The sequence below is a fragment of the Amblyraja radiata genome, chromosome 14, assembly GCF_010909765.2.
Source record: "Amblyraja radiata isolate CabotCenter1 chromosome 14, sAmbRad1.1.pri, whole genome shotgun sequence".
NCBI lineage: Eukaryota > Metazoa > Chordata > Chondrichthyes > Rajiformes > Rajidae > Amblyraja > Amblyraja radiata.
This window is the reverse complement of record NC_045969.1, coordinates 30,827,044-30,853,764: the sequence shown is the minus strand read 5'-3', so window position 1 is coordinate 30,853,764 and position 26,721 is coordinate 30,827,044. Positions and strand designations below refer to the sequence as shown.

Here is a 26,721-nt window from a genome sequence, read left to right as displayed (position 1 = left end):
ATTGTATGTATGGCTGCAGGTAACGACATTTCGTGCAGACCGTAAGGTCTGAATGACAAATAAAGGATCTAATTCTAATTCTAAAAAAAATGTTGAAACAAGGAACTGCAGATGCCTGTTTACAAAAAACACACAAAGTACTGGAACAACTCAGCAGGTCAGGCAGCATCTCGAGGGAACATGGATCGGTGACGTTTCAGGTCAGAATCTATCAGGAGCCCAACCTGAAAATTAACCTATCCATGTTCTGCAGGGATGTTGCCTGAGCTACTTATAAGTCATAGGAGCAGAATTAGGCCATTCGTCCCATCGAGTCTACTCATCATGGCTGATATCTTTCCCTCTCAACCCCATTCTCCTGCCCTCTCCCAATAACCCTCTTGACAGCTTTACTAATTAAGAATATTTCAATTTCTGCTTTAAAAATACCCAATGATGGCCTCCACAGCCGTCTGTGGCAATGAAATCAACAGATCATGGATAGGTGACATTTGGGCCAGGATGTATCAGAAGGACCCCGACCCGAAACATCACCTATCAGAGATGCTGCCTGACCCACTGAGTTACTCCAGCACTTTGTGGCTTTTTTCTAACTACACACCTGGCTACGATCTCCCTTTATCCTGCATCTGTACCTTGGATGGCACGCAACAAAAAGGGGGCTGCACAGTGTTGCTGCCTTATAGCGCCAGTGACACAGGTTCAATCCTGACTATGGGTATTGTCTGTATGCAGTTCATACGTTCTCCCTGCGACCACGTAGGTTGTTTCCTGGTGCTCCGGTTTCCTCCCATGTCCCTAAGATGTGCAGGTTTGTAGGTTAATTGGCCTCAGTAAATTCTCCCCAGTGTGTAGCATAGAACTGGAGAACAGATGATCGACGGTCGGCATGGACTCGATGGGCAGAAGGGCCTGTTTTCTCACTGTATCTCTCAACTTAACTAAACTTTTCACGGTACCTCGTTACAATCAGGCGGGGCGAGGAGAGGGACAATGGTTTGTGGTACAGCAGGGATGGAGGCGACGGCTGCAATGAGCTTGTGGCCAGATGTAGCTGGGACTATAAAATGGCAGCAAAATGGTGCCTCGAGCCTACAGTTCGGTACATTCTAGTCTAACCAACAGATTGGGCTCATGTAAGGTGATAATCTTGCTGAGCTGTATGCAAACAAAATGTTTCAGTGTAATTATTTCACGTGATAATAAAAAAGCAAATAGACATGACAATAATAAACTAAACTAAGCCAAACAAAGGTTTTTGGTCCCATCTCTTTGTCACATCTTTCCCCTTTTTTTACTGAACGTGGAACCACTTCTTTACATGCAGTATATCATCAGGTCCAGTCAGTCCCCACATTATCAGGGGAAGCTGCAGGGAGCACCAAGGGAGGGTGGGGGTGGGGGGGGTGGTTGGATCCCAATTTGTTCCCAAAGGATTGTTCTGCAGAGAGTTGTGCAACAACCCTCTGGCTGTGTACATTGAGGAAAGGCACGTGAATCACTCCGCCTACATGCCGTGACAAGTTTGGCAGACAGAGAATAGCTCGGATTTCCACCGGGGACTGGTACCCTGGTGTACAATGCAGGTTCCAGTCTGAAGAAGGGTTCCAACTCAAAACGTCACCAAACCGTGTTCACCAGAGATGCTGCCTGACCCGCTGAGTCACTCCAGCATTTAGTGTCTATCGCGGATTCCAGACACATACTTTTAATCCAAGGACTGTTGACTTTACTTTAGACTTTAAAGATACAGCACGGAAAGAGGCACAGAGTCCACGCCAAACAGCAATCACCCCGTACACGAGCACTAAATCGTCCCTAGTGTGTAGGATAGTGTTAGGGTACGGCGTGACTGTCGGTCGGTATGGACAGGTTGGGCCGAAGGGCCTGTTTCCATCCTGTATATCTAAATCTAAAATTTAAACTAAAAGCGGGTTATAATGAGTAATCTGTTCATGAATCACTCGTCCACATGCTGTGGCATGTTTGGCCCTGGTACAATGATGTGGAGTGCAGGGTTGCTGTATGTGTTGTGGTTACCTCGGCAACAGTGCAGACAGAAAGAAAATTGGGTAAACGATGTGAACAGCAATAGTGTAAGATGTGCTATTCCATACTGACCAGAGGTCCCGTGCCTGGGAACGGCCTGAGGAACGGCACTGAACAATGAAATGGAACCGCAAAGAGAATTCACCATAAAAAACGCCAAGTAGATCACAACCCAATGGTATGAACATGGAATTCACCAATTTTAGATAACTAACCATTGAGTATAGAAGTTGGGAGGTCATGTTGCAGTTATATACCATGTTGGTAAGGCCATATTGAGAATATAGTGGGCACCAGAGTAGAGGAATCGAGAACCAGAGGGCAGAAGATTAAGGTGAGGGGGGAACGATTTAATAGGAACCAAAGGTTTAAGAAACCTAATGGGACAGAGAGTAGGTTTAGAGGGATATGGGCCAAACGCAGGTAGGTGGGTCTAGTATAGATGGGACATGTTGGGCTGGAGGGCCTGTTTCCAACACTGTATGACCCTAAGACTATAACCAACAACATCCTCTTTTTCACCCCAACCTCTCTCCCTGTGCCCTACATGGATGCACACCCATTTCTCCCACTATTCTGCCCCCCCTCATTTCCCCTTTAACCCCTTCTTTCCCCCTCCCCTTCCATCCACATCCCTTCCTCTGGCTTCACAATTCACATCTCACAATTCTTATCTCATAGCCTCTTGTCTCCTTTTTATCTCAGGCCTTTGTTCACCCCTCGGCCAATGAACCCCCTCCGCCCCCCCCCCCCCCCCCCTCACCTGTATCCACCTATCACTCGTCAGGCTTTGTTCTGCCCTCGCATCTTCTAGGTTTCTTCCACCTACTACAATCACTCTGAACAGAAGTGTCCTGACCCGAAACATCACCTATCCATGTTTTCTGGAAATGCTGCCTAACCCGGTGAGTTACTCCAGCACTTTGTCCTTTTTGCTCAAGATTCCAAAATCTACAGTTCCCTTGTGTCCCAAGAATTCAATGTAAATTTCAACTCCAGGAAATGCAGATGCTGGTGTCCAAAAATAGACACAAAGTGCTGGACTAACTCAACAGTTCGGTGATAAAGTGGTACTCCTTTTAGTTTAGTTTATTTTATTTTAGAGAAACAGCATGGAAACAGGCCCTTCAGCCCACCTAGTCCATGCCGACCAGCGATCCCTGTACACTAGTTCTATCCTAGAGACGGGATGATTTACAGAAGCCAATTAACCTACAAACCTGTACTTCTTTGGAATGTGGCAGGAAACTGGAGCACCCGGAGAAAGCCCACGCAGTCACAGGGAGAACGTACAAATGCCATGCAGACAGCGCCCGTAGCCAGGATCGCACCCGGGTCTCTGGCGCTGTAAGGCAGCAACTCTACCGCTGCGCCACAGTGCCGTCCACAAGGGACTAGTTATAAATTACATCACACAAGGAGATGGTTATTTAATTATTTGGAGTTTCCCTATTAGTTCCTTCAGTCTCTGAAACACTGGAAACTTGAATCAGTCGATCGTACTGTTGCCAGCAACAGCTAAATAACCAAGAGTTGGCAGTATCTTGTTGTCTTGCAACACTGACTCTTATTTGGCACAAAAGTCTGAATAATGAAGTCAATGCATGACATAACGTCGCAGTTTACAGTGAAGACACGGGTCCAAGCAAACTCCTCAATTGTCCATTATCTCTCTCTCTCACACACACACACATACGTATATTACAATATGACACAAAGTGCTAGAGTAACTCAGCGGGTCAGGCAACATCTCTGGAGAAGATGGATAGGTAATGTTTCAGGTCGGGGCCCTTCTTCAGACTGTTTATGGTGCGGCCGGAGAAAGCTGAAGAGAGGTGTGGGCGTGACAATGTCTGGCGAGTGATAGGTGGATACAGGGGAGGGTTTGGGGAAGTTTGATTGGCAGATAGGTGGACAAATGTTAGAGATGAGAAACAAAAAGTGTGAGATAAGGAGAGAAGAAATGTGAAATGTGAAGCTAGAGGATGGAATATATGTGGAAAAGAGTGGGGGAGGGGAGTTGAGGGGAAAGGGAGGAATGGGTGCGCGTTCATGAGCATTTGTTCCACCTCCTCCCCTCTTCCACCTTTCTTCCTCCTATTATCACAACCCGACCCAAAGCATTGTCTATCCATGTTCTCCAGCGATGCTACCTGACCTGCTGAGTTACTCCAGCACATTGTGTCTTCTCTTATGAAACAGCATCTGCGGTTCTTTATATCTCCTACAACCTGCTCTTTAGAGATGGGAAAATATTGGACAAGACAATGTTCCTGGTTCTTTTGTAAAATTATGATCCAGATTTGTGAATGTTTCAACTGCAGCTTTTACATTTAGCAATAAAATGACAAATTGAATTAATAAACATTTTCAAGTACATTTTTGCATTTTTCAAAGTTATATTTTGCTAAATCCCAATCAAATAACTACAAATCTCACCCAAGGCAGCTAATAAATGAACACTTTGAAAATGCCATATATAAGTCCCTGAACTAATTTCATCTTCATAAATGAGAAAACTATTATCCTTGGAAGGATTGTAGCACAGACTGATACGAGGGTTTGAAGGTTCAAGGCATGAGAAGAGATTGCAAATGGAGAGTTTTGGTAGATGCGCCCCTGAATTTGGAAGATTGAAGGGTGATCTCATTTAAAAAAATTGATTGAAAGATTCAAGAACATGGCAACAGGCTCTAGGACCCATCGAGTCCATGCTGACCATCGAATACCCGCTCACACAATAGTTCTATGTTATCCCACTTTCTTATAGTCCAAAGTCCAAAATATTAGTGACAAACTAGGGGCAATTTACAGAGGGCCAAATAACCTACAAACCCGCACGTCTTTGGGAAGTGGGAGTAAACTGGAGCACCTGGAGGGAACTCACGCGGTCACAGGGAGAATGTGCAATCTCCACACACACACACACACAGACAGCACCTGAGGTCAGGATCAAATCCAGGTCTATGGCATTGTGAGGTAGCAGCTCTATCAGCCGCGCCACCATGCTGCCCTTTAAATGATTATCTGATTTCATCAGTGATATAAAAAGAAACAACTTTCTTTGATTAAAGAACCCAAGAAAGATTAAATTGGCAGCTCGGTTTCCGAGGTGTGAAATCAAAAATCTCTTTAGGTTTAGGTTTAGATTTATTTACACTTTTTAGAGAAACAGAGCGGAAACAAGCCCTTCGGCCCATCGAGTCTGTGCCAACCATCGATCATCATGTACACTAGTTCTATCCGACACACTGGCGACAAATTACAATTTTACCGAAACTAATTAACCTACAAACCTGTACGTCTGTGGAGTGTGGGAGGAAACTGGAGCACCTGGGGAAAACCCAAGTGTTTACAGGGAGAATGTACAAACTCTGTACAAACAGCACCCATAGTCAGGATCGAACCCGGGACTCTAGCGCGGTGAGACAGCTACTCTGGCGCTGCACCACCGTGCCGCAGCTTATTATTATCACATGATAATAACCAAGATACAGTGAAAAGCATGATGTCCAGTCAGATTAGATAATACCATACCAAAATACACAGTGGCAACCTCATCTCATTCCCTTAAAATATTCAATTCATCACCAGATGTTTTTAACAAATACTGGAAATGCTGAGCTTTGGAAATGAAACAGAACTTGTTGGAAATTCCCAGCAGTTGATTTGTGGTGAGAGGAAAGAAAATAACAAAGCTAATCTCATTGACATCCAGATTCTGCAGATATCTGACAGCTGCCTCAGCTAAAAAAAGTATTTTCATAATATACGACAAAACAAATGAAAAGACAATGTTCTGTGTGACTGTAAATACTCTGGAATACCGAGCAGCCAGTCTTGCCTTTCTCTCAGTCGTGTTTCTCATATGGCTCTAATATTGCAGTCCCTGAATTAGTTTAGTTTAGTTAAGTTTACTGTCATGTGTACCGATGTACAGTGAAAAGCTGTTTGTTGATGCTATCTAGTCCCACCCCCTGTCCTTTTTGTTTCCCTGTATCACCCACCACTGATGTCAATAATGTGTTTAAAAAGACATTTTGGGCAGAAAGGGTTTAGAGGGATATGGACCAAATGCAGGCGAATGGGCCAAGTGCTGCCTGTGGCGCAGTGGTAGAGTTGCAGCCTTACATCGCCAGAGTCCCGGGTTCAATCCTGAGTACGGGTACTGTCTGTGTGGAGTTTGTACGTTCTCCCTGTGACCACATGGGGTTTTTTCGGGTGCTCCGGTTTCCTCCGGCACTCCAAAGATGAACAGGTTTGTGTGTTAATTGGCCTTGGTAAAAATTGTACATCGTTCCGTGTGTAGGATAGTGCTAGTGTGCAGGGATCGCTGGTTAGCACGGGCTCAGTGGGACGAAGGGCCTGTTTCCGTGTTATATCTCTGAAGGTTCAAGTCTAAACTCTTTAAAAAGACATTTGGACAGGGATCCGGTAGGAAGGATTTAGAGGGATATGGGCCAAATGCAGGCAAATGGGATAAGTGATGGCAGCCCAATATGCCAACTTGGTCGGCAAGGACAAGGTGGGCTGAAAGGGCTGTCTCTGTGCAATACAGCTATGTGACTATAAATTAGTGATAGGAGTGTTTTCTTCTCTTTTGCATCATTTTTTTTTTCACTTTTGCTTCACTTCACACCACTAAATACTTCTCTTGTTGCTTCTTGTAACTATGGTACTTTTAAATAGGTTTCCGGAAAATGCATATCAGTAGCCAGTATGACAGGTTTTTATACTTTCCTCAGTTACAAAGAGGCATAAATTGTACATAATAAAGTCAAACATGTGGGTGTCGAAAACCAATTGCCACATCCAGACATAATATTATGGGCAAAACACTCAGTGCTGGAGGAACTCAGCAGGTGAGGTAGCATTTGTGGAGAGAATGAACAGATGACGTTTCTGGTCAGGACCCTTCTTCACTAATATTTTGGACTGTGGACTGTATATGAGAATGTGGGCTAAGATAGAACTAGTGTGAACGGGTGATCGATGTTTGCCGTGGATTCAGTGGGTCAAAGCTCTCATATGCTGGGGTTGAATTACTCAATCTTCCATCTACCTCTTTGCTGTTCTTGCACTTCTTTCATCTGCATTTTCTCTCTTGCTCTGCAAATTCCCCCTAGCGTGCAGGGAATGGATGAAAAAGCGGGATAACATAGAACTAGTGTGAATGAGTGAGGATGGCCGGCGAGAACTCGGTGGACCAAAGGGTCTGTTTCCATGCTGTATCTCTAATCTAAACCCGGGCTTATGGACGGTCTGTTCAGAAGTCTGTTAGCAGAGGGGAGGAAGCTTTTCATGCATAACATCAAGTGATGAAACAGGCATCAAAATGACTGCAGCAGATGCTTGTGTGTCTGGATGTTATGTGTAAATTTGTCCATAAAGTAATACAAATGGCCCAGGTGACTCAACCATCGGCAAGCTTCCACAGATTGAAGTCTGTGTCAGCAGTTGTGAAAGGCAATTGTGCTTTATTGTCACATGTGCAAGACTCAGTGAAATTCCATTTCAAGTGACCAGATTTGGCGCCGTTTTTACCCCCGGCTAGGTCTTATGGAGAGGCGCCCATCCAGGGGAGCTCCAGGCTTCTGCAGGGCCTCCAGCCATCGTCTTTGTCTGGATCGTCCAATAAGCCATCGTTCCTCTCCTCGCCCTGCCACCTTTGTGCCCTGTGGCCTTGAGGGCGTGGGAGGTAACACCCCGGTTCACTTTTCTACCGGCCTTGCTCCTCGTGACTGTCGTCACTGGCTCCCTCCTCTTCGGTTCTCCGGTCTACGGGGGATGAGCAGGGGCCGGGCTCGGTGGTCCCCCCCCCCCCCCCCCCCCCTCCCCCCACAGACCATGGCCCGCTGGGCCTTTCCGGGCATGTTCCCGGTTGTTCCGCGGTGGGCGAGCGAGGCCTGCAGTCGGGAATGCCCATAATCACCGGGATCCTTCTGCCACGTGGCACACAAACCAGTCTTGCCTCATCCACTGTTCAAGGTTGTTTGCTGACTCTCTCTGTTTAGGGAAATAACGCTGTACTTCTCAGCAAGGGAAACCCCAAAGACATAGCTGGAAAGAGTTGTTTGCGGGAAGACCCGTTTCCAACAGGAATTGCATGTTTCTGGAATGCAGCAAAAGCAAGAGAGATGTGCTCTCCTTGTGACTGCCTTTGATTGTTGGTTGGCCTTGGGCAAGCTTGATTTGGTTATTGGTTGCTATCTCTATCCATATCAGGGTGAGTCCGTCATTGTTCATGAGTTCGTAAGTCATAGAACCATCCTACCAACACCTAGAGAGCAGCCCTGACCTACCATCTTCCTCCATGGAGACACTCGGACTATCTTTGGTCTGACTACTGGACTTTATCTTGCACTAAACATTATTCACATTCGTCCCTTTATCCTGTATCTGTTCACTGTGGATGGCTCGATTGCAGTCATATATTGTCTTTCCGCTGACTATGTAATGCCCGACAAAAGCTTTTCACTGTACCTCGGTACACGTGACAATAAACTAAATTTAACTCAGAGAAGCAGAAGTAGTTTATTCAGCCCATCGGGTTTACTCCGCCATTCAATCATGGCTGATCTATTTTTCCCTCTCAACCCCATTCTCCTGCCTTCTCCCCATATCCTTTGACACCCTTTTAATCAAGAACCTGTCAACCTCCATCTGAAAAATACCAAATGTCTTGGCCTCCAAAGCTGTCTGTGGCAATAATTCACCACCCTCTGACTAAAGAAATTGCCCTCATCTCCTTTCTAAAGGTATGTCCCTTTATTCTGAGGCTGTGTCCTCTGCTCCGAGACTCTCCCACTAGTGAAAATATCCTCTTCACATCCACTTTATCCAGGCCTTTCACTAGTCTCGATTCTCCAAATTTACCCATTGCGGACGTTGGACTTTGTCTCTGGAACTGATGTGCAACAATGCTGAGAACTATATCCTGCACTCTGTATCTTTCTCTTTGCTCTATTGTATTTGAGTTTGGCTTGATTGTATTTGTATATACTGTAGTATTAGCTTTTAATTGGATAGCTTGCAAACAAAGCATTCCACTGCACACGTGACAAAATAAATCTAAGCCTAAACCACTCATATGCTGGGGATAAATGACCGAATCCTCCAATCTACCTCATTGTGGCCCTTGCACTTATTTTACTTGCACTTTCTCTGTAGTTATAACACTATATTCCGCACTCTGTTTATTTCCTCTTTTGATTGATCTGTTGTACTCATGTATGGTATGAACTGCCTGGATAACATGCAAAACGCAGCTAATTACTGTACCTGGGTACACGAGACATTAATAAACCTAAACCTGAAAAGTGTCCTGAAATTTCCATAATAATTAGCCACAGTTACTATCATCGTAGCAGTGTGTTTATGACATCATCCCCCCCTTCTTTAAGCAAACCAGCATTGTGTCAAAGGTTATGGGGAGAAGGCAGGAGAATGAGGTTGAGAATGAAAGAGATCAACCATGATGGAATAACGGAGCAGACTCAATGGGTCGAATGGTCTAATTCTGTTCCCATGACATGAACTTAAGAACTTATAACATAAAGGTTTGAAACTTAGCATGAGTGGAACTATTTGTTTAAGAAGGAACTGCAGATGCTGGAAAATCGATGGTGGACAAAATTGCTGGAGAAACTCAGCGGGTGAGGCAGCATCCATGGAGTGAAGGAAATAGATCTAGGCGGTCCAGTAAACATAATTCCAGCAAGCAGGCAAGAGCTTTGAGGTGTAATTATAATAATGAGTGAATCACTCTAGCAACAAAGCAGCTTAACTAAAAATATAAAATTACAAGTCTGCTGCTTCCTCCAGCTTCACAATTAACAACTCTTCAATCCTTTAGTCTCCCACCTTCTGTCTTTTCAGCTCTGGCTTTTGTCCAACCAGCTGACTATCAAAAACCCTCCTCACCTGTATCAAATTATTACTTAAGATAGACACAAAGTGCTGGAGTAACTCAGTGGGTCAGGTAGCATCTCTGGAGAAAACGGATGGGTACCATTTTGGGTCGGGACCCTTCTTCAGACTGATAATTGGGGGTTGGGGTGGGGGGACAAGAAAAGACCAGGACCAATTACGACCAGCCACAAATGACCTTAGGCAGGGCGGTGCCTGGCAGGTAGGGAGGCTGGCCAGGGTGTGTGTGATTTCAAGAGAAAGAATGTGGAGAATTGTTTCCACTTTTTACTTGCCAGGCTTTGTCCTGCCTCTCCTCTTTTCCAGATTCATTCCCCCTTCCCTCCTCCCATTACAATCAGTCTGAAGAAAGGTCCTAACCCGAAACATCACCAATCCATGTTCTCCTGAGATGTTGCCTGACCCACTGAGTTAACCCAGAACTTTGTGTCTTGTTTTGTAAACCAGCACTTGCGGTTCCTTGTGTTGCCATGTTTACAATATTTCTTTTAAATTTTAGTTTGGAGATACAGCGTGGAAACAGGGCCTTCGGCCCAAAGAAACCCCGTCGACCAGCGATCACCCAGACACTAGAGAATCTACAAATGGCGTACAGACAGCACCCATAGTCAGGATCGAACTTGGGTCCTTGGAGCAGTACGGCAGCAACTCTACCGCTGCACCACCATGCCGCAGTTTATTATTATTAAGTGTGCCAAGATACAGTGAAAAACGTATTATCCAATCAGTTTAGATAATACTATGCCATAATATGCAGTGGCAACTTCAACGCATTCCTTTAAAATGTTCATGATTGATATCACCAGATGTTTTTAACATAAATACTAGAAATGTCGGGCTTCTGCAATGAAACAGACCGTACAAAAATCCGAACAGACAGCACGCGAAGTCAGAAACAAACCTGGATTTCTAATGCATTTCGTTGTCTCTGTACTGTACACTGACAATGACAATTAAAATTGAATCTGAATCTGAATCTAAATTCCACCACTGTGCCACTGTGCTGCCCCAACTTGTTTCTTGTTTCTTATCAAGATAGACTAAAGCAGGACTGTGTTTGTTGACTCTGATGTGTGAAGGTCACTCTAAACTACTCAGCACCAAAATAACACACAATCAACATGATTTTCAGCATAACCTTGTACTTGTCTTGTCAAGCACTGCTGAATGGCGTAGCCTCTATCCTCAATGGAGAGAATTTTAACCCCAGAAATAGGCACTTTAGGGGCAGGTGAGGCTTGCAATTAGTTTATGACTGTGATTGCGTGAACATATGATGAGCATTTGACCGACTGAATGAGCCGAATGGCCTAATTCTGCTCCAAGAACATATGAATTTATGAACTTATTGCAGTTAAGCAGCACTTATCTTTTCCCCTTTGAGACAAAGAAGACCTAGCAGTCAAAGTCGAGAAGTGATTTGACTTGAAACATCACCTACGATGTTCTCCAGGGATGTTATCTGACCCCCTGAGTTACTACAGCACTTTGTGGCCTACTTTGTAAATCAACATTTGTAGTTCCTTGCTACTACAGCCAAATCATGTATTGCATGCAACTGGGCAGATATTGATGCAATTAATATTTTCAGGATACCAATTGATTTGTTTTATTGATACAGCATGGAAACAGACCCTTAGGCCTACCGAGTCCACGCTGTTCATCAATCACCCATTCACATTAGGTCCATGTGATCCCACTTTCACATCCACTCCCTACACACTAGAGGCAAATTTTCAGAGGCCAATTAACCTACAAACCCACATGTCTTTGGAATTAGGTTTAGGTTTAGAGATACAACATGGAAACAGGCCCATCGGCCCACTGAGTCTGCGCTGACCAATGATCACCCGTACACTTGCTCTATCCTACACACAAGAGGCGATTTACAGAGGGCCAATTAACCTACAAATCCACACGTATTTGAAATGCGGGAGGAAACCGGAGCACCTGGAGGAAACCCACGGGGTCACAAGGAGGACGTGCAAACTCCACACACAGACAACACCCGAGGTCAGGATCGAACCCGGGTCTGTGGTGCTGTGAGGCAGCGGTTCTACCAGCTGCGTCATTGTTTATTTAAACATAAATGTTGAGTTGCACAGCTTTGGGAATGACTATGCGTGGATTTAATGCCACCTTAGCAACTACAGGGTTAAGCAGTCAAGTCACTCAGTTACCAACAAGGTTGCAAAGAGGCCTCTATGTACTGGAATAGAAATCGACCTCACACAAAATATTCAAATCAATAAACCACACTCCCAGGTCTTTAATCTTCATTATCAGTATGAAGTGCAACTGTTAAACCCTTGTAGACACAAAAACCCACGGGGTCACAGGGAGGAACATTTAAAACCGAGATGAGAAGAACTTTTTTCACACAGAGAGTGGTGAATCTCTGGAACTCCCTGCCACAGAGGGTAGTCGAGGCCAGTTCATTGGCTATATTTAAGAGGGAGTTAGATGTGGCCCTTGTGGCTAAGGGGATCAGAGGGTATGGAGAGAAGGCAGGTACGGGATACTGAGTTGGATGATCAGCCATGATCATATTGAATGGCGGTGCAGGCTCGAAGGGCCGAATGGCCTACTCCTGCACCTAATTTCTATGTTTCTATGTTTCTAAAAGCTGGAGTAACTCAGCGGGTCAAACAGCATCTCTGGTGAATAGGAATAGGTGATGTTTCAAGTCGAGACTTTTCTTCAGACTGGTTATTCCAGCTTTTTGTGTCTATTTTTGGTGACTGTATGGACTTGTTTGTGAGCACATTGAAGAACAATGCAGAAACAAGGAACTGTAGAAACACAGCTAGACAAAAATGCTGGAGAAACTCAGCGGGTGAGGCAGCATCTATCGCTGCCCCACCGTGCCGCCCCTAAATTTTTTGTCTATATTTTGCCCCTAAATCTCAGAAAGTATCACAGCCAATGATAAAGAAAGAACTGCAGATGCTGGAAAAATCGAAGGTAGACAAAAATGCTGGAGAAACTCAGCGGGTGAGGCAGCATCTATGGAGCGAAGGAATAGGCGACATTTTGGGTCGAGACCCTTCTTCAGACTGATGTCAGGGGGAGGGGGGGGGAAGAAAGGAAGAGGCGGAGACAGTAGGCTGTGGGAGAGCTGGGAAGGGGAGGGGAAGGAAGGAGAAAGCAGGGACTACCTGAAATTGGGGAAGTCAATGTTCATACCGCTGGGGTATAAACTACTCAAGCGAAATATGAGGTGCTGTTCCTCCAATTTGCGACTCACTCTGGCCATGGAGGAGGCCCAGGACAGAAAGGACGGATTCGGAATGGGAGGGGGAGTTGAAGTGTTGAGCCATCGGGAGATCAGGTTGGTTACATTTACAATGAAAAGATTTCAAGAACTGAAAAGGTATAGTAACATTATAAACAAATATCCTTTAGCATTTCCTCATTGACTGTGTCAAAAGTGAATATTGTTGTAGGTTTATTTATGCATCATATCCACAGATGCACTAGTATCAACTAAGAGAATGTTTGATTGTAATATGTACCAACAATGGAACATTGAGATGAGGCTCTCACAAGGGTCTCCTCGATATCCCGCAGCTCCGCTCTCACTCCCCCTCCCCGCTCTCGTAACAAGGAGAGAGTCCCCCTTGTCCTCACCTTCCACCCCATCAGCCGTCGTATACAACATATAATCCTCCAACATTTTCACCACCTCCACAGGAATCCTACTACTGGCCCCTTCTTCCCATCTCCACCCCTTTCTGCTTTCCGCAGAGACCGTTCCCTCCGTAACTCCCAGGTCAACTCGTCCCATCCCACCCAAACCACCCCCTCCCGAGGTACTTTCCCCAGCAACCGCAGGAGGCAGGAGTGAGACCAAAAGGAGGAAGGAATGTAGGTGGAGGGTGAGGGGGAAGGATGAAACTGCTGCAAGGGCAGCCAGGGTTCAGGGGGGGAGGAGAGGGAAGTGAAAGGTGAGGGGGAAGGAGGGTGTTTGTGGATAAGTTCCCCTAAAATAAAATTAATTGCCTAAAATAAAAAGTCAACATTTGTGATTGGTGTGAAACAAAGAGGTTTAAAGGTCTATTTCACTGTATTTGTGGTCAGCAAACATGGGTCCCTTTCCAAACGTTTCCTATCCATCTTCTCCAGAGATTCTGCCTGATCTGCTGAGGTACTCCAACACTTTGTGTCTTTTTTTGTGAACCGGCATCTGCAGTTCCTTGTATCGCAGCTTCGACACTCAATTCCCTGACTGATCAAGTCCCGTATGCCAAAAGTCTTCTTCACTGGCAACGTTACTTTCAGGGAACTATGTACCTCTGCTCTACAACACTCCCCGCGACCCTACAGTTCATTGTGAAGGTCCTGTCCCGGCTTGGCTTCTCAAAATGCAACATCTCACTCTTATCTGAATTAAACTCCATTAGCCTTTCATTAATCTCTATCTATTCCCTTAACTCCCTTTCCACCGAGGATGTCATTATTCAGCTATTAGGAAAACTCTAGGCACTAGAAATTGTTCCGTCTTTTCTTTGGGGTCAGTTTGGGTCACTCTAATCCTGTTTATAGAAGTTAAAATCAGCCTGCAACTTCAACAGTGAGATTCACAGAGCGACATTGCTGGGTTTCCGTGCATAATGCAGTGCTGAGGCTGACGTTAATTTGTTGTGGCATTCCCTATTCTTGCAAATTCTCACAGCTGTCAATGTTTCACAGCCTGGACTTAAAGAGACATACCACAACGGCACGGTGGCCTAGCGGTAGAGTTGCTGCTTTAAAAAGCTTACAGCGCCAGAGACCCAGGTTCGATCCTGGCTATGGGTGCTCTCTGCATGGGGTTTGTACGTTCTCCCTGTGACCGCATACGCTTGCTCTGTCATCTTTGGTTCCCTCCCACACTCCAAAGACGTACAGGTTTGTAGGTTAATTGGCTTATATAAATGTAAAATTGTCACTAGTGTGCGTAGGATAGTGTTAATGTGTGGGGATCGCTGATCGGTGCGGACACGGTGGGCAGAAAGGCCTGTTTCCGCTCTGTATCTTTAAACTAAACTAAACTCATGCAACACACAGCTACAGGGAAGTGTTGCTACCGATTGAATGAATACTGAAACTGTTGAGAGTCCAGGGCAGTACGGTTCGCAGAGGTAGAGTTGATGCCTTGCAGCGCCAGAGGCCCGGTTCGAACCCGGCTACGGGTGCTGTCTGTATGGAGTTTGTACATTCCCCCCATGACCGCGTGGGTTTTCTCCGAGATCTTCGGTTTCCTCCCACATTCAAAGACGTGCAAGTTTGTAGGTTAATTGGCTTGGTATAAATGTAAAATTGTCCCTAGTGTGTGTAGGATAATGTTAATGTGCGGGGATTGCTTGTCGGTGCGGTGGGGGGAAGGGCCTGTTTCCACGCTGTATCTCTAAATTAAACTAAGCTCACGCAACACACAACTCCAGGAACGTGCTGCTACCGAATGAATGGATACCGCAACTGTTGCCAGTCAAATGTCTTACAGCGCCAGAAACCCGGGTTCGATCCTGACTACAGGAGCTGCCTGTAAGGAGTTTGCACGTTCTCCCCGTGACTGAGTGGATTTCCTATGGGTGCTCCAATATCCTCCCACATCCCAAAGACATGCGGGTTTGTAGGTTAATTGGCTTCTGTAAAATTGCCCCAAGTTGGGAGTGGATGAGAAAGCGGGATAACATAGAATTAGTGTGAGCGGGTGTTCGATGGCCGGCGTAGACTCAATGGACCGATGGGACTGTTTCCACGTTGCATCTCCAAAACTAAAAACTAATCTAAAACGTAAAGTGTACTTAATTGTCATTGGTACCTATCAACTGAGCCATCCTATCAACAACTCAAGAGCAATCCTGAGCTACTATCTAACTCATTGGAGACCCTCAGACTATCTTTAATCGGACTTTACTGGACTTTATCTTGCACTAAACGTTATTCCCTTTATCCTGTATCTGTCCATTGTGGATGACTCGATTGGAATCATGTATAGTCTTTCTGCTGACTGCTTAGTAGGCAATAAAAACTTTTCACTGTACCTCAGTGCACGTGACAATAAACTAAACTAAACTAATGGACAATGAAATTCTTTCCTATAGCAGGGTGACCAGAACTGAACACAATGCTACAAGTATGACCTCAGCAGCATCTTGTACAACTGTCCCATTACTGCAGTATTTCAGGCCTGTAAACACTATACGCAGAGATAGGATAATAAACAAAAAATATCAATAAATGAATAGCTGACTAGCGCACAATAACTCAAAGTCCTTGGTATTACCAAAGGCGACCATCGTTCATAGTTGAGGTTAGTGTGGTATGGTGTTCAAGAGCTTGATGGTTGCTGGGAAGGAGCTGCAGTCTGAAGAAGAGTCTCGGCCCGAAATGTCACCTATCCACGTTCCCCAGAAATGCTGCCTAACCCGCTGAGTTACTCCAGCACTTTTTGACCTTTTGTGTATTGAACGTCATCTGCATTTCTTTGTCTCTGTACTCCGTTCTTGATCCTGGAGGTGACAGTTTTCATACTCCTGGACCTTCTTCCCGATGGCAGGAGTGAAATGAGAGCGTGGCCAGGATGGTGTGTGTCCTTGATGATGCCTTTTTAGAGGCGGTGGGGAGGTCAGGACCCGTGATGGACCGCTAATCTCCTTAGTTCCTGGTCGTTTGAGTTGCCAAACCATGATTCACCAAGTCAATATGGCTGTAGAATTTCAGTCACCCTCCAAGGTATTAGTCAAAAAATGACCTGCACTGTTTACCAAGTTAGTTATTGAAATGCAAGATGTTCTGTGCCAGTGGAAAAGGCACATCAAATACAATGATTCTTGCAAATTCTCACAGCCGTCAACGTTTAACTACTGCTATCTTTGCAGGCTGCTCTTAAAGGGACTTACCACACTCACACAACACACAGCGACAGAGAAGTGTTGCTACTGAATGATTGGATATTGCAACTGTCCAGAATCAAGTTCATTTAATAGTGGGATGTACCGACAATGGAACAATTAAATTCTTTCCTCGAGCAGCACTGTGGCACAGCGGTAGAGTTGCTGCCATTACAGCGCCAGACCCGGGTTCGATCCTGACCACGGGTCCTGTGTGTAGGGAGTTTGTACTTTCTCCCTGTGACCGCGCAGGTTTTCTCCGGGTGCTCCGGTTTCATCCCACACTCCAAAGACGTGCAGGTTTGTAGGTTAATCGGCTTTGGTACAGGATTGTAAATTGTTCCTCGTGTGTAGGATAGTGCTAGTGAATAGGGATCGCTGGTCGGCATGGATTCGGTGGACCAAAGGGCCTGTTTCCACACTATCGCTAAACTAAAACTAAACCTGCTTCTAGTTCCTTTGTTCATATTGCAATTCATAACAGAGATAGAGCATTAACTCCGGGGATGGGGGGGGGGGGGGGGGGGGGCTTAACGTGTAGTGTGTAATGAGTGGATGGGATAGTGGGGTAACATAGAACTAGTGTGAACGGGTGATGGATGGTCGGCATGGACTCGGTGGGCCGAAGGGCCTGTTTCCATGCTGTATTTCTCTGAGCTCTAAACAGGTTTTACTCTTTATCCTGTGTCTACACTGTGGACGGCATGATTGTAATCATGTATAGTCTTTTCGCTGACTGGAAAGCATGCAACAAAAAAGCTTTTTCCTGTACCTCGGTATACCTGACAATAATAATAAACTAAACTTTTACACTTATCTGAAATGGCAGCTCCTGCCTGCAATACAGGTTGCTATAATAATACTCCTCAGTGATCAGATAGATGAGATAATGCTGGGGAAGTTTGCACTATTCAACTTTGGAAGAAGTGAACACTTTTTGAAGGGAGTAAAAGACACAAGGCAAATGAAAAGAAATTAAACTAGAGCAAGGCAAGGAAGCAAGTTCAAACTAGTAGAAGTCAGGTCCAATATTCAAGCCAGGAAACTGTCACTCAAACAATGTGTGAACAATGCTTTGTATAGAGGTCCAGGTAAATCCAGATATAACGATCCAGGTAAACGGATGAGGAGCAGTGAATGTCCTGATTGAGAGCAGACAAAATTTAACAGAAGGAAGAATTAAGAAAAACTGAATATAATAAAAAGGATTGATGGTTTATACCCTAGAAGCTGGTTTATACCCAGATGCTGGTTCATACTCAAGATAGACACAAAATGCTGAAGTAACTCAGCGGTTCAGGCAGCATCGCTCGCAAAATTGGATAGGTGGTGTTTCAGGTCGGTACCCTTCTTCAGACGTATGTTTTGATCAACACAAAATTTTATGACAGACACAGCATTCATACAATCACCCAAACACTAGTTCTATCCTACACACTAGGGACCATTTACAGAAGCCAATAAACTTACAAATCTGCACGTCCTTGGGATGTGGGAGGAAACTGGAGCACCCGGAGAAAACCCACACGGTCATAGGAAGAACGTGCAACCTCTGTACGGACAGCACCCGAGGTCAGAATCGAACGTGGGTCTCTGGCGCCGTGAGGCAGCGGCTCTACCGGTGTGCCACCTCAAATTGATGGTCATCCTTGTATATATAACTCTGCAGACAATATCAGCCAAACAGCTCAGCAAAGATTACAAGAATATTAAGGCGGTCAAAGTGAAATGATTTTGACAATTTTATTGTTCTATTTATAGTAAGTGATATTTTAGTTTAGAGATATGGCATGGAAAGACAGTATTTTGTACACTTTATAGGGTCTATATAACCAGCTGTCTTTTCCTTTTTGCTACAAATAAACCGGTTATTTACAGGAAGGCGTACACACAAAACCAATGCAGTGACATTGGGCGTTTGTGTGGCACAGTGGTGCAGCAGTAGAGTAGCTGCTTCACAGCGCCAGAGACATGGGTTCGATCCTGACTATGGGTGCTGTCTGTGAGTTCTCCCTGTGACTGCTTGGGTTTCCCCTGGATGTTCAGGATTCCTCCCACAATCCAAAGATGTACAGGTATCTAAGTTAATTTGCTTCAATAAAATTGTAATTTGTCCGTAGTGTGTAGGATGGTGCTGTGTACGAGGTGATCGCTGGTCGGCGCAGACTCGGTGGGCGAAGGGCCTGTTTCCGCGCTGTATCTCTAAAGTATCTCTCAAATTACTGAGTATAATTTAACAAGCTGTGTATAGTGTTAATGCTTGGCCAACAGTGCCATACACTCGAGTTCCAAACTTTAATTTGTTTCAAATTAACTTTATTTCAAATTGTTTCAAATCAATGACTTGTCCCACCCGGTCATTCCTTCTTCTCCCCGCTCCCACCCAGCAGAAAATACAGAAGCTTGAAAGTACACACCAACAGACTTAGGAATAGCTTTTTCCCCTCTGTTATCAGGTTACTGAATGGTCCTTCCTTAAGCTAGGGTACTGTCCGATTCACCGCTATCCCATTGCGGGCATTGGACTTTGTCTCTGAAACTGATGCGCTACAATGCTGAGAATTATACTCTGCACTCCGTATCTTCCCCTCTGCGCTACCTATTGTACATGAGTTTGGCTAGTTTGTACCTATGTGTGGTATTATGTGATCTGTTTGGATAGCGTGCAAAACAAAGCTTTTCAGTCCACCTATTAAGATTTAATAGGAACCCGAGGGGTAACTTATCATTCAAAGGGTGGTAGGTGTATGAAAGAAGCTGCCAGAGGAGGTAATTGAGGCATGTATAATCGCAACATTTAAGAAACATTTAGACAGGATGTTGGTTTAGTGGGATATGAGTCAAACGCAGGCAGGTGGGACTAGTGTCGGTGTAGGCAAGTTGGGCACAAGGGCCTGTTTCCACACTGTATGATAATGACAATTACGACATTTGGATTGACATATAGATAGGAAGGGTTTATGGGCCAAATGCAAGCAAATGGAACTAGATTCATGTGCCAAATTGGTTGGCATGAACAAGGTGGGCTGAAGGGCCTGTTTCCGCCCTGTATGGCTCCATGACAGATCACCTAATTTTGCTGCCAGTTATAGTGTCGAGATAAAACGTATGTCCTTGTACATTTTCCTCTGCATGAGAAAGCAGATAATTTCTCCGCACTTCCTAAGGTCAAATGGCTGAATCTGTAACAATTCCTCAGTGCAGCTGGCACTTAAAGATAAAGCAGGAACATTTACCAGCATGACCTACCCTAGTCCGAAACACGAGAAAGCAAAAATTAGAGACAAAAATAGCAAGACCATTGATTGAACAAAATTCAAAACTTAACACTACGAACTCCAACTAAACTCTGACATACAAACTGTCTTTGTTGCAAAAAGGACTTTGAGCTTTCTTTTGTTTTGGACTATATATATTTTTATTTATTTAACTTTTTTTTTGTTTAGCTCAATAGCACAGTGATAAAGTTGCTGCCTCACAGCCCCAGAGACCTGGGTTCAACCCTGACTGTGGGTGTTGTCTGTACGGAGTTTGTGCATTTTACCTGTGGCCACGTGGGTTTTCTGTTTTTTCTGGACCATGGGTGCTCTGGTTTCCTTACACACTCTAAAGATGTACAGGTTCATAGGGTAATTGGCTTCAGTAAAAATTGTAAATTGTCCCTAGTGTGTAGGATGGTGCTGGTGTACAGGGATCGGTGGTCGGCATGGACTCGGTGGACTGAAGGGCCTGCTTCTGCGCTGTAAACTAAAAAGTAAACTAATGTGTTATCTATGATTATAGTCTTATCGTATAGTATTATAGTGTTATCAGTCTGAAGAAGGGTTTCGGCCCGAAACGTCGCCTATTTCCTTCGCTCCATAGATGCTGCTGCACCCGCTGAGTTTCTCCAGCATTTTTGTGTACCTTCGATCTTCCAGCATCTGCAGTTCCTTCTTGAACACTGTTATCTATGATTACTGTGTTTACAGACTTGCAATGCTGCTACAAGTAAGAATTTCATTGTTCTATTTAGGTACACAAGACGATAAAACACTTTTGACTCTTGGCCCTCAGCAGTGCTGCCTGATCTGCTGAGTTACTCCAACTCATTCTTTTGTAAACCAGTATTTGCAGTTACACAACATTGCTGGAGAAACTCAGCGGGTGCAGCAGCATCTATGGATCGAAGGAAATAGGCGACGTTTCGGGCCGAAACCCTTCTTCAGTATTTGCAGTTCCTTGTTTCAACACACTTCAACACTTTGTGTGTTTTTAGTTTAGTTTTAGAGATACAGCATGGAAACAGACCGTTCGACCCAACAAGTCTGCACCCACCATCGATCTACCATTCACACTAGTTCTACATTATCCCACTTTCTCATCCACTCCCTACACACTAAGGAACAATTTACAGAGACCAATTAACGTACAAACCTGCACGTCTGGGATGTGGGAGAAAACCAGAGTATCCGGAGAAAACCCACGCGGTCACAGGGAGAACGTGTAAACTCCACGCACAGACAGCACCCAAGGAGAAATTTATTTAGTCAGAGGGTGGTGAATCTGTGGAATTCATTGCCACAGATGGCTCTGAAGACCAAGTCATTGGGTATTTTTAAAGCGGAGATTGACAGGTTCTCGATCAGCAAGGGCGAGAAGGCAGGAGAATGGGGTTGAGCAGGAAAGGTAGATCAGCCATGGTCGAATGGCAGTGCAGACTCGATGGGCCGAATGGCCAAATTCTCTTCCTATGTCTTATGGTCAGGATCGAACCTGGGGTGCTGTGAGGCAGCAACTCTGCCAGTTGTTTTAATACATATCCCACTTTAATACAAATCAAACTGTTGCAGGGGTGAAGTAACAATGTAGCACATGTGTACATTTGTAACAAGAAGCAGTAGTGGAGTCCCACAGGGATTGAGTGAGGCGGGAGGGAGGAAACGAGAGGAGGCAGAGGAGGGGATGTGGGGAGGAATGGAAGGAAAGAAGGAGGGAATGGGGGTGAGTGAGAGGGAGGGAGAACGCAGGGGGAGAGGAGAGAGAGGCGGGAGGGAAGGAGAGAGCATGAGAGGAGAGAGAGAGGGAGCAAAGATCCTAGAGAGAGGTGGGAGTGAAGAAGGAGAGGAGGCGGGGAGAAGGTGGAGGAGGCGGGGAGAAGGGTGGAGATCCGCCCGCCTCCTGCCCGCTCCCATTACCTGTCGGGCTGGCAGCGTGGAGCGGTTCCCAGCAAAGATCTTTGGTTCCCAGCAAAGGTCTTTGATTCCCAGCGCTGTGTGTTCCCTCCCGGCCGCCGGCGAGCGCGGCTTGTTCTCTTGGGGGAGGTTTGATTCAGGTTCAGTGTCTGCAGCGAGCGGCGGAGCGGGAGACCGCCCCATGGTGCGGGGAGCGACACCGGGAGCCCGGGCGTGAAGCCGGGGGAGAGACTGAGACTGCGAGAGGCGAGGCGAGGCCATCCCGGCGGGGACATGCGGCGATTCGCCGCGATCCTCCTCCTACTGCCGGCCCTGCTCTGCGGTGAGTCTGGGGGAGAAAGGGAGGGATAGAGAAGAGGATGGAGGGGAGGGGGAAGGGTGAGAAGGAGCGGGGAGAGAAGGAGGGGAAGAGGGAGGTGGAGAATGGGGAAGGAGGGTGGGAGAAAGGGAAGTAAAGAGAGTGAGAGAAGGAGGGAGAGGGAAAGGTGAGGGGAAGAGGAAAAGAAAGCGGAGGGAGGGAGAAATTGAGAATGGGCGTGCAACTGGGGGTAGGTGGAGAGACGGTGTTGTGAGACTCCAGGCCGGCCGGGCGGCGGGCGGGCGGGTCCCAGACGCTGCACCGGGACTACTCGCCCCCGAGGTAGTTTTACCCATCGAATATACCCGTCATTATCGCTGCTCTCTTTCCCTGCTGCCGCCCCTTCGGGCAGACGGTGAGGGGGTGGGTGTCGCTAAACAAGGACCAGGACAGTGTAATTTCATTCTGTGAAATCTCGGTGTGAAAGCTGCTGGTTCAATGGTACTTTAATGTCACATGTACTGGGGTACAGTGAAATTCCTTTTTGTATATAGTCAGGGCTGCCGACATTGGATGAGAGTTGAGAGTGAGAAATTGCGAGGGGGCATAGTGACCGAGAGGGACACCGCCCTCCCACAGTAGGGAGCTTTTGCATTTTCAGCTTGAAATTGTGCAATCTGGTGCATACTGTAGCGAGTCTTTTAACTTGCACTTGAATGCAACATTTATGCTTTAATTTGGATTAGGTATGAATAAGGTTAGGCTAAATTACATTCCACAATAGAGCCAGCCTCTGACCAACAGGTGCAGCACATGAATGACTATATTCATGTATTGAAATCAGATTATAATTCATGCTGTTATGCATATATAGAGAGAGAAAAAACAGAAACAAGGCAAGAGTCGGACTTCCATCACTGTTCTGCATAAATAAATCAATCAACCTTACCCTTTGACTATAGAAACAAGACAAAAATAATGCCACATATTCAATCGTATATGGTTCAATGACATTAAGATATATATGGAAAACATATATATGGAAACGGGCCCTTCAGCCCACCAAGTCCACACCGACCAGCAATCTATCATACACCAGTTCCATCCTGCACTCCAGGGACAATTTACAGATGCCAATTAACCTACAAACCTGCACTTCTTTCGGATGTGGGAGAAACCGGAATATCCAGAGAAAACCCATGTGGTCATAGGGAGAATGTACAAATTCTGTACAGACAGCACCCGTAGTCAGGATCAAATCTGGATCTATGGTGCTGCAAGGCAGCAACTCTACCGCTGCGCCAACGTGCCACACCATTAAATTATTTTTTCTGTAATATATTTATTATGGTGTCACGTCAATAAAGACGAACACATGATTCTGATTTCTGCCCTTAGTTGGATAATACACATCTCCAGTCATTGTGTTTTATGGCTGGTTTTCAACCTTGTCAGTCTGAAGGTCTCGACCCGAAACATCACCCATTCTTTCTCTCCAGAGATGCTGCCTGTCCTGCTGAGTTTTTCTAGTTTTTAGTGTCTATCTTCAGTTTAAACCAGCATCTGCAGTTCCTTCCTACACTCCTTGTTAAGCGAAACAGGTTCTATTCTCATAATATTATTCACCTCAACTAAGTTTTTTCTTCACCTCGTTGCTGCAGAGAATACAATTCCAGTTATCAAATCTTTCTTCAAGGAGAAATAAAAATTCCAGCCCTGCCAACATCTTCAAAAATCGCCCCTGGATCCTCTCCAGAGCAATTGCACCCTTTCTACAATGTGTCATAGTCTTACAGCATGGAAACAGGCCCTTCATCCCAACTTGTTCATGCAGATCAAGATGCCCCATCTAAGCTAGTCCCATTTATCTGCATTTGGCCCAGATCCTTTTAAACCTTGTGTGTGAATGAGAGTGTGTGTCAGTGAAGCGGCGACAACATCCGGAGTGAGCGGAGTCTTGGCGATGCCCGGGGAGCATTTCACTCTCCCCCCTCCCGGGCGGGCCGGCTGGCCCTGGGCAGGTTAGGGTCAGTGACCCGGGGATCAGGCATCGGAGCGACTCTGGAGGCGGCACTGACGCCTTCACACACCCGGTCCACTCCTGGCTCCGGGCCGGGGTTAAAACTCCATGCGGTGTGGACAGAGCGGCGGACTGACACAGACAGAGCCGCCGGGGGTGGGAGGTGTGAGCGGTGCCTCGGGGGAGGGGGGGGGGGTTGTCGGTGCTGGGACCACTGCCGTGTCTCACCTACCACACCATCTGCACGGGAGAAACTACTTCCCCCCCCCCCAAATCATCCCACGGGCCGGTAGTTTGACAGCCCTGCTTTAAACCAAATGCCCTCTAGTTCTTGAATCACACATGCCGGGAAAAAGACTGCATTCACCTTATATAGTCCCCTCATGGTTTTTACTCACCTCTAAAACAATTCTGGCTCTATTTTGAACTTCCAGCACCTGCAGATTTTTGAGCGTGAGAAATTTGTGATCAGCGTGAGAGCGTGAGAATTTTGCGAAATGCGCGACTCTCACGCTCAATGTGTGAGAGTTGGCAGCCCTGATATAGTTCAGTACAAGATACGCATCTCAGATGCTGAGTCTGAAGGTTTGTTCTTTGCAATCGTCCTGAAGTGACTGTAGCGTTTGCATGTTGATGGAGTTGCTGCTGTCATTTCAGCAACATCAGGATGCTTTTATTGTCTATTGTGCTTATTTGTCAGTGTCGTTTTAACATTGCAGGGCCAGTGTGTAACCGATTACAGCCCACCCCAACTCTTCTGCTCTCTGTTTTACCAGATTAAGGTGTTTATTTTTAGAATTAATTCCCCCTTCAACCTTAGATGAATACAAATAGTTCATTTTTAGTTTTTTATTGTCAGGTGTACCGAGGTACAGTGAAATGTTTTTTGTTGCGTGCTATCCAGTCAGCAGAAAGACCGAAGAAGTCTGAGGAGAGGAGGCGGGGAGGGAAGGAGGAGAGCAGGGAATAGAGGGATATAGATCATGTACAGGCAGAAGAGATCAGTTTAACTTGATTAGTCATGTTTGGCACAAACATTGTGGGCTGAATGGCTTTTCATGTGCTGTACTGCTCTATGTTCTAGTGTAATTTGAAATGGAAACAGGCCCTTCGGCCCAACTCGTCCATGCTCACCAAGATATCCCATCTAAGCCAGTCCCATTTGCCCACAAGTGGCCCATTCCCCTCTAATCAGCTTGTCCAGCTGTCTTTTAAATGTTGATATAGTCCCTGCCTCAGCTAACTCCTCTGGCAGCTTGTTCCATCTACCAACCACCCTCTGAGTGAAAAGGTTGCTCCTCGCGTTCCTATTAAATCTTTCCCCTCTTACTTTAAACCTGTGTCCTCTGGTTCTTGATTCCTCTACTCTGTGCATTCACCCTATCTATTCCACTCATGATTTTATGCTCATATTCACTGATTGAGAATTACACCGTTCTTTAATCATGTAGACAATAGGATTTGTAACGAGGTTCAGAAATGAATGTGTGTATTTCAAGGAGAGGGGCAGTAAATTAATCACACAGTGATGTCCCCTTCTCACTTCTACAGAAGTGTGCTGTCTTCTTCCATGCCTGTATTTGTTATCAATGAATGCCTCTTATTCCGAGTACATAGAATTTCAACACTGCCTTCCAGACAAAGACTGCGTTTCACAACAGATATGGTCTTCAGTTACGTAATTTAACTCCGGCAGGGGCACATGACTGGAGCAACCCATGTTCCCAAAAGGAGTGTGTAGGAAGGAGCTGCAGATGCTGGTTTACACAGAAGATAGATACAAAATGCTAGAGTAACTCAATGGATCTGGCAGCATCTCTGGAGGAAAAGAATAGGTGGCGTTTCAGGTTGAAGAAGGGTCGCCGAATGAAACGTCACCTCCTCCTTTTCTCCAGATGCTGCCTGTCCTACTGAGTTACTCCAGCATTTTGTGTCTGTTTAAGGTTAGTCAAGCCATCCACAGTGTAGATACCGGATAAATGGAATAAGGTTTAGGGCCAGACAAAGTCCAGAAAAGGCCAAAGTCTCAAACTCAATAGCAGCATTTCTGTTTGAGACCTGCCACAGTAACACCCCTGGGTTTAAGTGACACAAATCCTTCCTTTCAGGAAGATTGTCACAAAATGCTGGAGTAACTCAGCAGGATAGAAGGAATGGGTAATGTTTTGGGTCGAGACCCTTTTTCAAGGGGTCTTATCGATGCCCAGCCCCGCATGGCCCGGCTTCAGCATCTTCCGGCTGTATCCTTAGTTTAGTTTAAAGATACAGCTCGAAAACAGGCCCTTCAGTCCACAGAGTCTGCGCCGATCAGCGATCCCCACACACTAACTCCCCTACACACTAGGGACAATTTAACAGAAGTCAGCTAACCTA

The 26,721-nt window shown here is 45.7% G+C and overlaps 2 protein-coding genes across 2 annotated transcripts in view; one reads left to right on the top strand and one right to left on the bottom strand.

Moving 5' to 3' along the window:
• The window catches only part of LOC116980607 (carcinoembryonic antigen-related cell adhesion molecule 1-like), a 134,214-nt gene extending 112,059 nt beyond the window's left edge, over positions 1-22,155 (bottom strand). Inside the window, exon 1 of the mRNA XM_033033001.1 lies at positions 22,034-22,155. The gene's annotated coding sequence lies outside the window, so the exon portion shown is untranslated. The remainder of the gene's footprint in view (positions 1-22,033) is intronic.
• The window catches only part of ptgfrn (prostaglandin F2 receptor inhibitor), a 43,774-nt gene continuing 39,017 nt past the window's right edge, over positions 21,965-26,721 (top strand). The window contains exon 1 of the mRNA XM_033032997.1: positions 21,965-22,352. Within this exon, the coding sequence (XP_032888888.1) occupies positions 22,304-22,352 (49 nt within the window). The 5' untranslated portion in view covers positions 21,965-22,303. The remainder of the gene's footprint in view (positions 22,353-26,721) is intronic.